This window comes from Callospermophilus lateralis, chromosome 13 (assembly GCF_048772815.1).
Source record: "Callospermophilus lateralis isolate mCalLat2 chromosome 13, mCalLat2.hap1, whole genome shotgun sequence".
NCBI lineage: Eukaryota > Metazoa > Chordata > Mammalia > Rodentia > Sciuridae > Callospermophilus > Callospermophilus lateralis.
This window is the reverse complement of record NC_135317.1, coordinates 94,928,474-94,942,212: the sequence shown is the minus strand read 5'-3', so window position 1 is coordinate 94,942,212 and position 13,739 is coordinate 94,928,474. Positions and strand designations below refer to the sequence as shown.

The following is a 13,739-nucleotide window of genomic DNA, read 5'->3' as shown; positions in this document are numbered from 1 at the left end:
TGCTGAGGCTGGCTTTGAACTCATGGTCCTCCTGTCTCCACTTCCCCAGCCAAAGGCATTACAGGTGTGCGCCATTGCGCTGGGCAGACCTAACTTTTAGTGAAGTAATTGAGGTAGAGGAAAGAAGGTTAAAGGGACATATTTTAGTATTTTATACTGTATTTTCTTTTATTTTTAGATGCTAAATAGCTTGTATCCTTGCAGTTCACCTTTACATCTATTATCTAAGTTCATCTCTTTCTTACAACAATCCTATAGGGTATGTAGATTCTGGGCTATTTGAGTTCCAGTAGTCTTGGGTATTCAGATATGGAGATAGAGTACCCAGTAATGTATCGCTTGTGTCATTAGATGACACATCGTGATAGAAAAGAGGGCTGGTTTTGACACTCATTCTAGTGGGACGGGTAACTTTGGGTGAGACCCTTCATTTCTCCAAACCTCAGTTTCCTCAGGTGAAGTGATAACAATTCATACCATAGAGGGTGATGATAAGGCTTAAGCACCCAACCATCATGAGTACTCAATGACACATGGCAGCCCTCTCTTTTCTTTTTCTTCATTTAGGGCATGAGGATGGTTTTCTTGATTTAGTTTACAGCTTATGAAGAGGAAAACCTAGTAGGAAAAAAAGCCAGTTTACTTCAGTGACTTTTGGAGAGATGTACTCCAGATAAACTTAATTGTTCTTCTCCTCTTGCCCTTAATTTGGTTACCTGGTGGTGTGCTGGAAGGTACCTGTCTGCTCTCTCAGGAGCCAGCCCATGGTCCAGGAATATTACCTGTGCAGAGGATGACTGGAGACCCTGTTCCAGAGCTTTGTATGAACTGTAAAGCTACATTTCACACTTGAATTTTTAAGTTTACTTAGACTTTAAGATTCAGTTTTGGAGACTGGGACTGTAGCTCAGTGTTAGAGCACCTGCCTAGCACGCGTGAGGCACTGGGTTCAATCCTAAGCATCACATAAAAAAATAAATAAAATAAAGGTATTGTGTCCATCTACAACTAAAAAGGTTTTTTAAAAAGATTCAGTTTGGGAGGGGAGAAGGGACAAGCTAGATAGCGTCATTTCCTGAATTCTGAAATCTAGAGAGGAAAGATTTATTGGCATTTTGATAATGGGGCTTTGAATTTTATTCTTGATCATTGTGACAATAGGAGATAACAAAGTGGAAAATATTTACTTTGCTGAAAACTGAACTAATTCCATAGGAAAATGGGGAGGGTAGAGATAGATTTCTTAATGTGGTACACAGAATAAGAATCAAACTATTAACTTTATTTTCAAGTTTGGAAACATCAGGCCATTGCCACCCCACACCCCTCACCCCCAGGCCTAGGATTGGTGAAGGAGATCCTATAAATCCCACAGGAGGTGAAAGCTCATGGAGCTGTCTGTGGGATTTATAAGCTTTCTGGGAAAGCTCTGCTATTGGGAAGCCTTTCCATTCATTGCGGGCCTCATTCACCCAGAATATTAGGTCATACAGAAGCTCACCAGCCCCTGTTGACCTTTACAGACAGAGATTGGTTGGGCTGCACCACAAGCAAAATGGATTTCAGAAAGCCAGGGCACCTGTTAACCTGTGGCTGTTGCATATGCTGACCTTAGACATTTGAGCCTCTGAATGAGAGAAAAAGGAGGGAGTTGTGAATTTTGCAAGTTCACTCTGGGTACTAAATTGTATGCGACAATTTGTGATGTTATTTGGCAAATGCTCCAGCACCTATTTTAGTCCATAGTGTCCTCCCTCCATGCAAATATAAATCCTTGAACATCTCAAAAATAGTATGTGATTTGTTCCAAGTAGATGACCAAGACATTGATGCTTTAAGTTTCTGTCTTAGGTCCCATACTGAATTGGCCTCAGAAGTGGAAATGGAACCCAGGTTAATTCATAGCACCTTCATCATCAGCATTCAGAGGTGCAAACAAAAATGTCTTTCAAAAGAGTGAAGTTGTTATGTTTGAAAAATGTGGTCTGCGAACTTCCTAAACTCTCCCTTTTTTTTTTTTTTTCTTGGATGGTGTTGTGGATCAAACTTAGGGCCTTTGTTCATGCTAGGCAGGTGCTCTATCACCTAGCTGCAGCCCCAGTCCCACTAAATTTTAAAATTTGCCTCTTGGAAGACTTTGGAATCCTCAAAAGATGGTCATAACATCAGAAATTAGGGATTTGTATTAGATAGTCTGTTATCCACTAATGTTGAACCAAATCACCAGGAGCACTGCTACATTTTAGGAACTATTTTCTCCAGGAGGATTCCTGGACTCTGGGAGTGACCTAGGAAATCCTGTTGAGACAGGATGGCAGAGGGGGATGGGATTTCTGTGTCATAAAACCCTGGCCATTGTTTGTTATTACATCTCCCTTAGCATCTTCCTGTGGATGGAGGGTGTGCATCCTTGAAACTTGGCCACATGACTTCATTCTAATAAGCAGCTTCAAGAAAGGTCAGCTCTTGAGGATCTTGCAAGTTCTTGAGTACATTCATTTCTCATGCAAATGCCCTCTTCTTCCATATTGCTTCTTTTTTCATAGCGTGGAGGCATAATTTTTCATCTTCTAGGTCAAAGATCAGAATGGCAACAAAAATGCCTTAACAGGAGTGGACACAGAAAAATGTTTAACCAGTGTGAAGATCTCTTTGAGTCTACCATTTACACAATCTGAGAGGGACTCTGGGGCAGTGCTGTGCCCATAAACTGCGTCTCCAAAATAAAAGTCCTGATTTGTAGAATTTGCTGATTTCCATATGTAAATAATCTCACCATAGTTGAAACCACACTACCAACATAATCATTGAACTTCTAGTTGAGAAGGAGCATGCATAGTTGGCTCTTACGAGTTGTACAGTCTGGCTCCTGTATACTGCTGGCTGGGCCTTGCTCTGTTTGCATAATTAGATGGAAGGTGCACATGTTGGCATGTATATGAACCTGGCAGTGAACATTTCTTCTGGGTTCTTTGCCCAGAAATGCCACCACAGATCAGACGATGTGTTAATTTGCCGCATGTGTAGCTGCCTCTTCTGATGCTTGCCATCTTTGCTCTTGAAACCCTCTTAATTTTGGTGTTCTGCCATTCTTAGACTACTACTTCCCCTGTTTTACATACTCTGCCTGGGAGATTAAATCTATTTTAATTGATGTAAATTCTACAGATTTCCATCATAGACCCTTCTCCAAGCTTTTAGAAATTTAACTGTCCATTGTCCTTTTTCATGGACATATCCCCAAAGATACCTGAACTTGTACATTTCTAAACTAGAATTTAATATCTCTGCGGCACAAAAATTTAACTTCCTTTTCCCAATTTAGTCTCATGTGGGTTGTGTTAGTCAGCTTTTCATCACTATGACCAAAATACCTGACAAGAACAACTTAGAGAAGGAAAAGTTATTTGGGCTCAGAGGTTCAGAGGCTCAGTCCATGATTGGCCAGCTCCATTGCTCTGGACCTGAGAGGAGACACAATATTATGGCAGAAGGGTATGTGGTAGAGGAAAGTCGCTCAGTTTATGGTAGCCTGGGATGGGGGGGAGAAAGAGCAGGAAAGCCAGAGGCCAGGGACAAAATATAATCCCCAAAGGCTCGCCTCCAGTGACCTACTTTCTCCAGCCAAGCCCCATCTACCCACAGTTATTCAAATTATTAGTTTGAATTATTCAAATTATTAATCCATTAAATGGATTAATCCACTGATCAGGCTATAGCTCTCATAATCTAATCATCTCACCCTGAATATTCTTGCATTGTCTAACATAAGGTTTTGAAGAGACACTTCATCTCTAAACCATAGCAGAGGATAATACCCATATGTTTCCAATCACCCACACTGGAAATAAGGTAGAGATCCATAATTCTTTCTTTTCCTTTATCTTTTACCTCTATATCCTATAATTAATCACCAAGTCTTGACATTTTTCTTTCTGATTATTTCTGATTGTTTCTTAAATTATTTCTTTTTTAAATATTTATTTTTTAGTTATAGTTGGACACAATACTTTTATTTTACTTATTTATTTTTATGTGATGCTGAGAATCGAACCCAGGGCCTCACCTGTGTTAGGCAAGCGGTCTACTGCTGAGCCACAACCCCAGCCCCAAAATTATTTCTTATTATCCCTACAAAGAGCCTCTCCTATTTTCCTTGTGCAGTTGCTCATCTGGAGTATCAACAACTCCTTTGCTGTTTCCTAACCTTAAGCTGTTCCCATTAAGTCTATCCTTTACGCTGATTCCTCTGACCATGCTTAAAACCTCGTCACTGTTTTCCCATGACCTAGAGGCTGTGGAGTCTCAGCTCCTTAGCTTACAGCCTGAGTCCACCATAATCACTATAATCTACTGACACACTAGCTATGCCCTTTGTCATATTGCTCCTGTAATCATGTCTTTCCCTTCACACTTCTTTCTTCTTAATGGCTTTGTTTATGAGGGGCTCTCTGTCCGCTTTGCCCAGGCCAACATTGTTAGTTCCCTTTGATTAGGTAAGACACTGTGTGGGCATCACCTACTCAGGCTTTTTCTGAAACCTTCACACTGGGTCCCTCTTGGTGCTTCCATGGTTTCCTGCTTCTCTCTCCACCATTTTACTCCCACATTGTATTATTATGTTGGGGTTCAGAAAACCATACCCCAAGTATAGCATTTTGGCATGCTGGGTATTTAGAAATGAAGGAAAGGGGCTGAGAAGCCTTATCTTCCTGATTTTCTCCTGCCTTTCTTCTCCTGTGCCCCTTTATCCTCCCAGGAAGACCACAGAAACCAGAACCCCTCTCCCAAAGAGCTAGCCATAAAACCTAGAAATATTACTCCAGACTTCTCCACCTTTCTGTTTAAGAGTTGGTAATAAAGAAATTCTTGTACCTATGTTGTCTGATAGGTCATGAGACCCTCATTCCAAAAAAGGGTCCTGCCCTAAACCAGGAAGGAAGGAATGCTACACAGAGAAACCAGGAAGAAACCGAACAGGCAGGTCTTTCTGGGCTTCGCCCTAGAGAGAGAGATGTTACTTAGGTCACAGCCTTTCTACATGGCTACCATTCTTCATTCATCCTAAGCATAAAGAAAAGCAGTTTCCCTGGGTCTTTGGGTCTTCATTTCTGAAGGCTTCTGTGTCATAAAACTCTTTAAAAAACATTATCTACTTTTTAATGGAGGAACTTTGATGGGGCAAAGGGTAGGGAGTTGTGGGGAGGGGGCATGGGGTCAGGAAAGATAGTGGAATGAGATGGACATCAATACCCTAGAGAAATGTTAAATTGTGCTGCAGTTGTGTACAATGAACCAAAATGCATTCTGCTATCATATATTCCTAATTAAAATTTCAAAATATTCTCTACTTTTTACAAGATTTTTAAAATTTTTTATTTTTAGTTGTAGATGGACCAAATACCTACCTCCCTCTCTCTCTCTCTCTCTCTCTCTCTCTCTCTTCTCTCTCTCTCTCTCTCTCTCTCTCTCTCTCTCTCTTTCTTTCTTTCATTTTTATGTGATGCTGAGGATGGAACCCAGTGCCTCACAGGCACAAGGCAAGTACTCAATTGCTGAGCTACCACCCAGCCCTGTCATATAAAACTTTGATTAAACAAATTAGTTACACTTTTCTTTTATTAACCTATCTTTAGTTGTAGGAGTGTCGGCCATGCCCCTTATGATGGGTGAGGACAGGTTCTAGTGGTCTCTGAGTTTGTTTCCTCTGTTAAAGTGAACACTGTAGTATCATAGCTACACTCTATCTTTATGTCTTTAGTGCCTTGTACAGTACTTAGCACATAGTATGTCTAGTTCAGGTATGGCTGAATAAGTAGATGGATATACGAAAGGGACACCTATTCTGTATCTTCCATTTGCAACTATCATGGTGTTGCCAGATTTACCAAATAAAGATATAGAGAGCACAAATAGTATGGAGGCTCTTCAAAAAACTGAAAATAGAATAATGCTGAGATCAGGCATTCCCACTACTGGATATATAGCCAAAGGACACCAAATCATTATATCTAGGAAATACCTGAACTTCCCTGTTTAATAGTCAAGATATGAAATCAACCAAACTGACCACTTATAGATAAATGGATTTTTATAAATATGGTATATATGCACAAAGTAATATTATTTAAAGGAAAATTTAAAGGAAAAAGTCCTGTTATTTATGGCAACATGGATGGAATGGGACGATATAATATTAAATGAAATAGGCATGGAAAAACAAACACCACATGTTCTCACTCATTTGTGCAAGTTAAAAAGTTGGTCACTTAGAAGTAGAGAGTAGGATAGGGGTTCCTAAGAGGATTGGAAGGGGTAGGGAAAGAGAGTAGTGAGAAGCTGGATAATGTGAATGAAAACACAGTAGGGGGATTGAAGTAGGTTTAATGTTATGTAGCACAATAGGGCAACTATAGACAATAACATTTAGTTATACATTTCAAAGTAACTAGAAAAAAGCTTTGTTTCCAACACATAGAAGTGGTAATATTTGAGGAGAAGAAAATGTTAATTATTCTGATTTGTTCATTACAAATTGTATACATGTATCAAATTATAATACCGTACCCCATAAATAAATGTGTGTATGTAAAGTGTGCAATACACACACACACACACACACAGACACACACATGACACAAATATGACACACATTTGTATTTGAAATTCAGGTAAATTACAAATGGTCTTTTATTATTATGAGTAGGTCCCAAATACTGCATGGTAAAAAAATGTTTTTTTTTAAAGTATTTTTAATTTATCTGAAATTTAAATTTTACTCAACATTCTTTAATTCACCTGAGAAACCTAATTCAGCAAAAACGTGAATCAGTGCTCAAAGTAGACAGTCAGCATTGAAGCTTGTGCTGAACTTGACATTACTGGCTGGAATTTTTCACAAACTTTGTCTTAAATCTCTGAAACCCAATATGTAAATAGCTGCAATACTCAGATGCACTGGCCTTCCCATAACGCTCTGCTGTGACATGGCATACATGATTTCTACTAGAGAATGAACTTTTTTTTTTTTTTTTTGATTGTCAAGGAGATTTAATCTATGTGTTTGGTTAATGTGGAGAAATGAGCAGAGCTTATCTGTGAGTCAGCTGGTGGATTCCCTATACTATGCTGGTCTGCTGTTGTTGCTGGATAGTGGTTGTAGGGCAGTTTAAAGAGAGTGTAAAATTTACCCTTGGTGTTTGGGATGAATGTAGGAAGTACAATGTGTCCCTTCTTTAAAACCTATAAAACCTTGCTGCTCAGGCCGAGATACTTGGGAACATGTGTACTGGGACTGAGCGGGCCTTGGAGAAGGACTCCATAGTGTCTCCAGTATAAATGAGGCTGTTTACTTAGCACGTTCCCTATTAAAGTATCTGATGATTCAAGTATTGTTTTGATTGGAGAATATTTTCCCCTTGAATTAGAACCCTAATCATTAATAGTTTTTAGAGTGTGAAAGAGTATATTGCTCCATGACTGGAAACAGAATTGAAATGTGGCGTATTTTCATCTCTTACACTCTTTCTTCTTTCCTCCTTATGCCAACATTGATAATTATAGAAATTCCACAGCTAGGGGCATTTAGGCAGAACTGTAGCTGTTTATTCCTTAGGAGTTAGACATGACTTCTTAGAAAAAGCTGAATTCTAATGACAGAAAGATTGACCAAGAAAACCGTCATGAAGCATTTTTGTGGCCTTGGTATCATGATCTTGTCAGTAAAGCGATGGTCTCTGATTAAATCCAGATTGAGCTGTTTCCTGTTAGCGTGCTAACCCACAGGGCAGGCTCAGCCCTCCATGTCTCGCTTTCTAAGTCTAAGTTATTAAAAACTTGTCTGCCAAGGGTTCCTCCCCTTTTCTTTTAAACTCCAATTCAGAGTTATTAAGAGAATACAAACAAAAACAGGTCCTGAAGTCTCTTAAAAGGATCATAGACCTATTGAATAATGAAAAAATGAAACTTTAATTTTTAAATTTCTCCAGTCTGGCTATAGGACATAGGGTGTGTGTGTGTGTGTGTGTGTGTGTGTGTGTGTGTGTGTGTGTGTGTGAGAGAGAGAGAGAGAGAGAGAGAGAGAGAGTTATTACTGTATAGTTTCATTTCAGAATAATTCTAGTAGTAAGCAGATAATTTTACGTTATTGTTTTATAAAAATATACTCTAAGTGCTGGTAAATTAAAAGTCATCTTGGAAAACCTGGTCTTATAGCAAGTAGACAAGCAAATCTATAGAAAATGACATCAAGCAAATGCTCTGATACCTTAACATGCATTGTTAGTTTTTTTGTGAAAATGATTTTAGGCAAGAGCAATTCTGTATGTTATTTTATGGTATTGTCATTGATGCTCATTCATCATTCTCAGATAATGATTTTTAAAATATAAATATTAAAAGTGTTTTCTTTTGGGTCAAATGTGGCTCTTCCTAATGTACAGATACAAATACTGAGGAACAAAAATCACTAAAGGGAACAAGGGGAATCAGGATTGCATATTGTAAAAAAATTTTTTTTCAGAATTAAAAAAGTGCTGAAAGGAAGAGACTGGGTTAATGAGAAACATAATTCCATTCCCAAGGGAGAGCCTTGGCTTCCCGCCAAATCCGCTTTCTGGCAGGAAAAGGGACCCACTTCATCAGGTCCTTTGACAGGCATTTTTCTCTGTGTTTGAGTTTTTGGCCACATCCATTCTTAGTGAAAAATTAGTTCTTTCAAATAGTCATTACTTTTAATAAGAAATATTTAGTTTTAAAGAAGAGTTGCATTTTAAGTAAAATAAGAATCATCAAATTACAGAATTGTTTGGTAAAGGAACTCTGCTATTGTCACAAGGTAAGCTAGAGGTAAAAAAATTATATTTTATAATGTCTTTATTTTTCTTTTTTTAAATTGAAAAGTGGTAACTATGAATTAGGTTTTAAAGACATCAGTGTATTTACTAAGCCAACATATTCTAAAGTATGTTCATCTCAAAATTCTGCAAGATGCTCTGAGAATAAAGGGAAATCCATTTGGAAACATCATATACCAGTCCTTCTCTTAAGTTTAATAACACATGTCGGCATAATAAAGACTTTAAGAAATTCTTCAGTAAAGACATGTCTTTGACTTGATTGAACTCTATCATCTCCAAACTTGACCGCAGGACCTTCTTTTTTGGGAACTAGAGTTTTATAGCACACACTTAAAGCAACACTGCACCAAATAATTAAAAATTTAATTAGAGTTTGAAACCATATATCTTTTTCACTGATTGCTTCTGGTTTAAGTTAACTGGAGCTTCTGGGGAACAGATGGGCACTACTAGGCTTCTTCTAAAACTAGTATAGAGTGATAAAGAACAGTTATTAGTCCTTGATTTGAGTCAGCAGTCCAAGAATCTAAAGAAACATTTGGTTTTGTCCTGAACCAGATCCCTCTTAGAAAACTTTAAAAAATTAAGTGAAAAAATAAAGCCATCCACCTCATAAGCTAGAGTTTTGGTATTAATGCCTAGTTAGACATGATGACATTAAGCTATTCTAACCCCCTCTGAAAGCAGTTGCCACCAGTTTGATCTTTCTGGAAGCAATCCCTGGGTTTACTTCCTTCCAGTAGTTTAACTTCTGGCAGGTCAGGTGAAGAAAAAGAAAACATGTTCCTTTCTTATCAGAGGTACCATCGTTAGGCATTCATTTATCTTTTTGCCCTTTCTCTTTAATTTTTACTTGTCTGATTATTGCAATTTAGGAAAAACTGCTACAAAGCAATTCAACTTATGATTCAGATAAGCTTGTCATTGTTCACATCACTTAGGATAATTATTTGCTTTAGAAAAAGATTCACTACTGAACTCCTCTTGGTAAGGCAGAATCCTTAGTGCCTATGAAGGACAAATTAAACGGTAAATTGTGTGTCTATGTAATTTGCTAGACATAGATTTATTGTAGAATGCAAAGTGAACCTACGTTTATTTCAATTTAATTAGCTTCCTTTATATGCAGTTTTTAAGCTTTCACATTTTATCAATGTGGTACACATTGGTTTATGTGTACCAATCTTATTTATAGATTCATTCTCACATGATAGCTACTTCTCATAGGTAAATGTTTTCAAAAGTTTTCAGAGGGCAAGGCCTGTGCACCCCCCTACACTTTCCATTACCCCGCTTCCCCAAGATGAGCCACGACTTGGCCGACCCTTACTAATTGCCAGTGATATTGAATCAGAGCATATGTATGTTGCCTTCTGTGGACTGAAGAACGTGAGATCATGGTCATATCTCCATAGATTTCCATGGAAAACCTACTCCTACCATGGCTGATTATTTTTTAAAGCTATCAACATGATGTCAACTGGCTCACGCAAATTCTAAAAGTTTAACAATCAGCTCTTCAGAACCATTGTGAGTTGACTCTGGCACACCACTGTAGGAGCTGTCTTTAAGAATGAGTTTGAAAATTCACCTTGGATCAATATAAAAGGGAATGATTGATAACATTTGCTAAACTCAATCCTAGGATCATAGAAAGCATCTTTGATAAAATATACCAGAACCTAGTTCTTGATAGGGGAGAAAGTAAAAGCAAACAACCACTATGATGTAATTACCTGTACTTCTACAGAAGAAGGGAAACCACACACACTCACCCTCCACCCTCATCATTACCTGGCCCCACCCCCATACCACTACCCAAGAGAGCATCTTATGTGATGTATGGAAGCTAAAGAAGAACAAGAGAACAAGGAGAAAGGACAAACTATGGCTTTAACCGTTTCAGTGTTTTTGGTTTTACCTTAGGGAGTCATTTCACCTGATGGTAATTTATTTGTACAGGTTGAAGGGGACCAGCTGCCTCCAGGACACACAGTCAGTCAGTATGAGACCTGTAAGATCAGGACCATTAAAGCTGGCACCTTGGAGAAGCTTGTGGAGAACCTGCTGACAGCTTTTGGGGACAATGACTTTACCTATATTAGCATCTTCCTGTCAACGTACAGAGGCTTTGCCTCCACGAAAGAAGTGTTGGAACTGCTGCTGGACAGGTGAGGACCTATGGAGTGTGGGAGCTGCTGGAGGTGTAGGAGCTGCTGGAGGTGTGGGGCTGCAGCAGAGAGGGGGATGTGAAGAAGGGTCTATTGTTAGGGATGACCTTTGGAGCAAATGGCATGATGATGATTGGGTGCCATTTACATGATCTATTTTTTTCCATAAATCTAGGTTCAGCTGTTTATAGAATCCAGTTACCATTTACCATCCTCAGTTTCTAATTTGACAGAAATTAGTTTTTAGTTTTTGTATAATTCTAGTAAATAATCAATTGGCCATGAATCTTATTGCTTTGGGGAATAAATGTGCTTATATATATGAAGTATGAAGCTCAGTCTGAGACCCACAGGAAGCAGTGGCTGTGAGAATGATAATAACTCTTCACAGTCACCGTGTATTAGCTGCTTCCTTGGTATGCGCATAAATATCCTCCACCTGTGCTGTTAAGGCACACGTGTGATACAGCAGTGTATGTTGTAACTGACACATGGATAATCTTTATATTCTCCCCATTTTTGTTTTAATTAGAACTAAACTTAGTAATTAAAATAAAAACATTAAATTGACTTGATACTGGGAGGAAGAAAACTATCAGCCAAACAATTGCTATAGAATCACGTGAATCCTCATTCAGATCTTTATATTCTGGGGTTTCCTGCCCAGGAAGGAAATGAGATAGGGTGTTTTTGTTGGGCTTGTTGAATATTGATATTTGTTAACTAGAATTTTTATTTTAAAATTAACTTGTATTACTGTTGAAGATATTAAAAATTCTTCTATAGAAGGTTATAAAAAGAAATATTAAAATGTTCTCATATTTCTTCTTTGATACCAAATAACATTGGTTAGCTTTTTTAAAAAATTTGCATTAGTAGAAAGAAGAATATTAGAACATAATCTAACTAGGCAGATAATGTACATTAACAGTTTAAAAATAGAAGTAATCCATGTATATGATGAAAAGTTCAAACAATTCAGAAAACAATAAGAATAAAAGGTAAAAAATTTTCTTTAAGTTTCCTAGTTCCATCTCTCCATAGTAATCATGTAAACCATTTCTTTTGCATTCTTTGAAGGTTTTTCTGGTGAGATTATATATATATATATATATATATATATATATATATATATATATATATATATATTCACTCTCATATACAGTATACTTACATATGAAACAGATAGAATCATAGCTGTTCACCCTAAATAATGGACATACACACAGGAACCAGAGAGTTTAGTCTTGATATTTGTGGACCCCAGACTTTAATTGATGATTTTAAAAAAATCTTTTTTTTGTTCTCCTCTTACAGTTGATGGACTTTTTTTTTTTTTTAATTTTTAAAGACTAACTGGGTGACAGTTGTTAAAGAACAGAATCAAGATGAATTCAGAGTGCATTTAATTCAAGCTATCATTTAAGGAATAATGAACTGGACAATTAAGATTTATTTTGTATTATTTGAATGGGCCAAAACTTGGCTTTGAATTTAATCTCATAGTTAAATCCTTTATTTGCTTCTGAAGCGGGTAAAATCAACAATTACCTATGCCTATGGAATACCCAGCACTCTGCAAGACACCATGTGGAGGGAACTCAGAAATATAAGACATGGTTTTTGCCCTGAGGTAGTTCAGATGTGGACTTACTGTGAAGCTGTGGGTATTTAACTTTCAGGGCCCCTCATTTGTAGTATCCTCTGAATAATTTTCTGTTCCTAATTTTATATTCTTTTTCTTTAAAAGAATCCCTCAAATTATATATGCTAGTCCCATAAAAATCTGGATCCACCCTTCCTCAGTACCAAATATTTTACTGTGAGAGATAAGGCTTGCACTCATAGAACAAGTAGATAACCACTGACCATGGTGTAAAAAAAGCGGTAACATGTTCTACAGATGAAACAAGGTATCAAAATTCAGAGAAATAAATTACATTTATTTTGCTTTCTCTGCAGAAATTTAGTTGTCCATATATGACCAAACCTCAACATGAATATTTCTTCCTCACTCCATTTTCCACTCATGCTTAGATCTTGTGGCCAAGCTTCAGTCTTGATTGAATTGATCTAAAATGCATTCTATGAAACACTGTTCCTAAATTCTTGTGGGACTTTTAATGTCTATAATCAGGAGCAAGTAATTATATTATACAATCTTGCCTATTCTGAAAATAAGCATTTGAAATATTATTTCATGTCAATAGATTGTGGTAGACTTATTTGTGGGTCTCTGACACAATTTTTAAAAGTTCTTTCTTTTGGTTTCCTAATAGTACATTGCTTACCTTCTGTGAAATTAATACTGAGAAGTTATGACAGCATGTGCTAATCCTGTAATAATCAGTCAACAGTAGATTGAGGACAGGAACTGCAGGATTCATTTCCCACCAGAGAACAGCTTATTTGAAGTCAAGCTTTAATTTCCCTTAAGACTTCCAATAGTGGCTTTTTTGTATGGAACTGTTTGCTTTCTGGGGTTTCTTTTTTTTATCTTTTTATAGTTTTTCATTCGGCTAATATGAGCCTTTGTGATTGACCAATAGGCAGTGGTTTGAAGTCATGTAGGGCTAATTCTGTATGTTTACTTTGTCCCTTCCTTGGGGTGCTCGGCATTTCACAAGGTTCCTCTCTGCTGTGCTTCTCACCATGGCTCAGAGTTAATTCTAGGTCACATTGGCTTCCTTTTAGCCCAAGAGAAAGTTAT

At 37.5% G+C, this 13,739-nt stretch overlaps 1 protein-coding gene across 1 annotated transcript in view; it reads left to right on the top strand.

The window, feature by feature from the left end:
- Rgl1 (ral guanine nucleotide dissociation stimulator like 1) overlaps positions 1-13,739 on the top strand; it is a 111,919-nt gene that overhangs the window by 28,709 nt on the left and 69,471 nt on the right. The window contains exon 3 of the mRNA XM_076873043.2: positions 10,821-11,029. Within this exon, the coding sequence (XP_076729158.2) occupies positions 10,821-11,029 (209 nt within the window). The remainder of the gene's footprint in view (positions 1-10,820; positions 11,030-13,739) is intronic.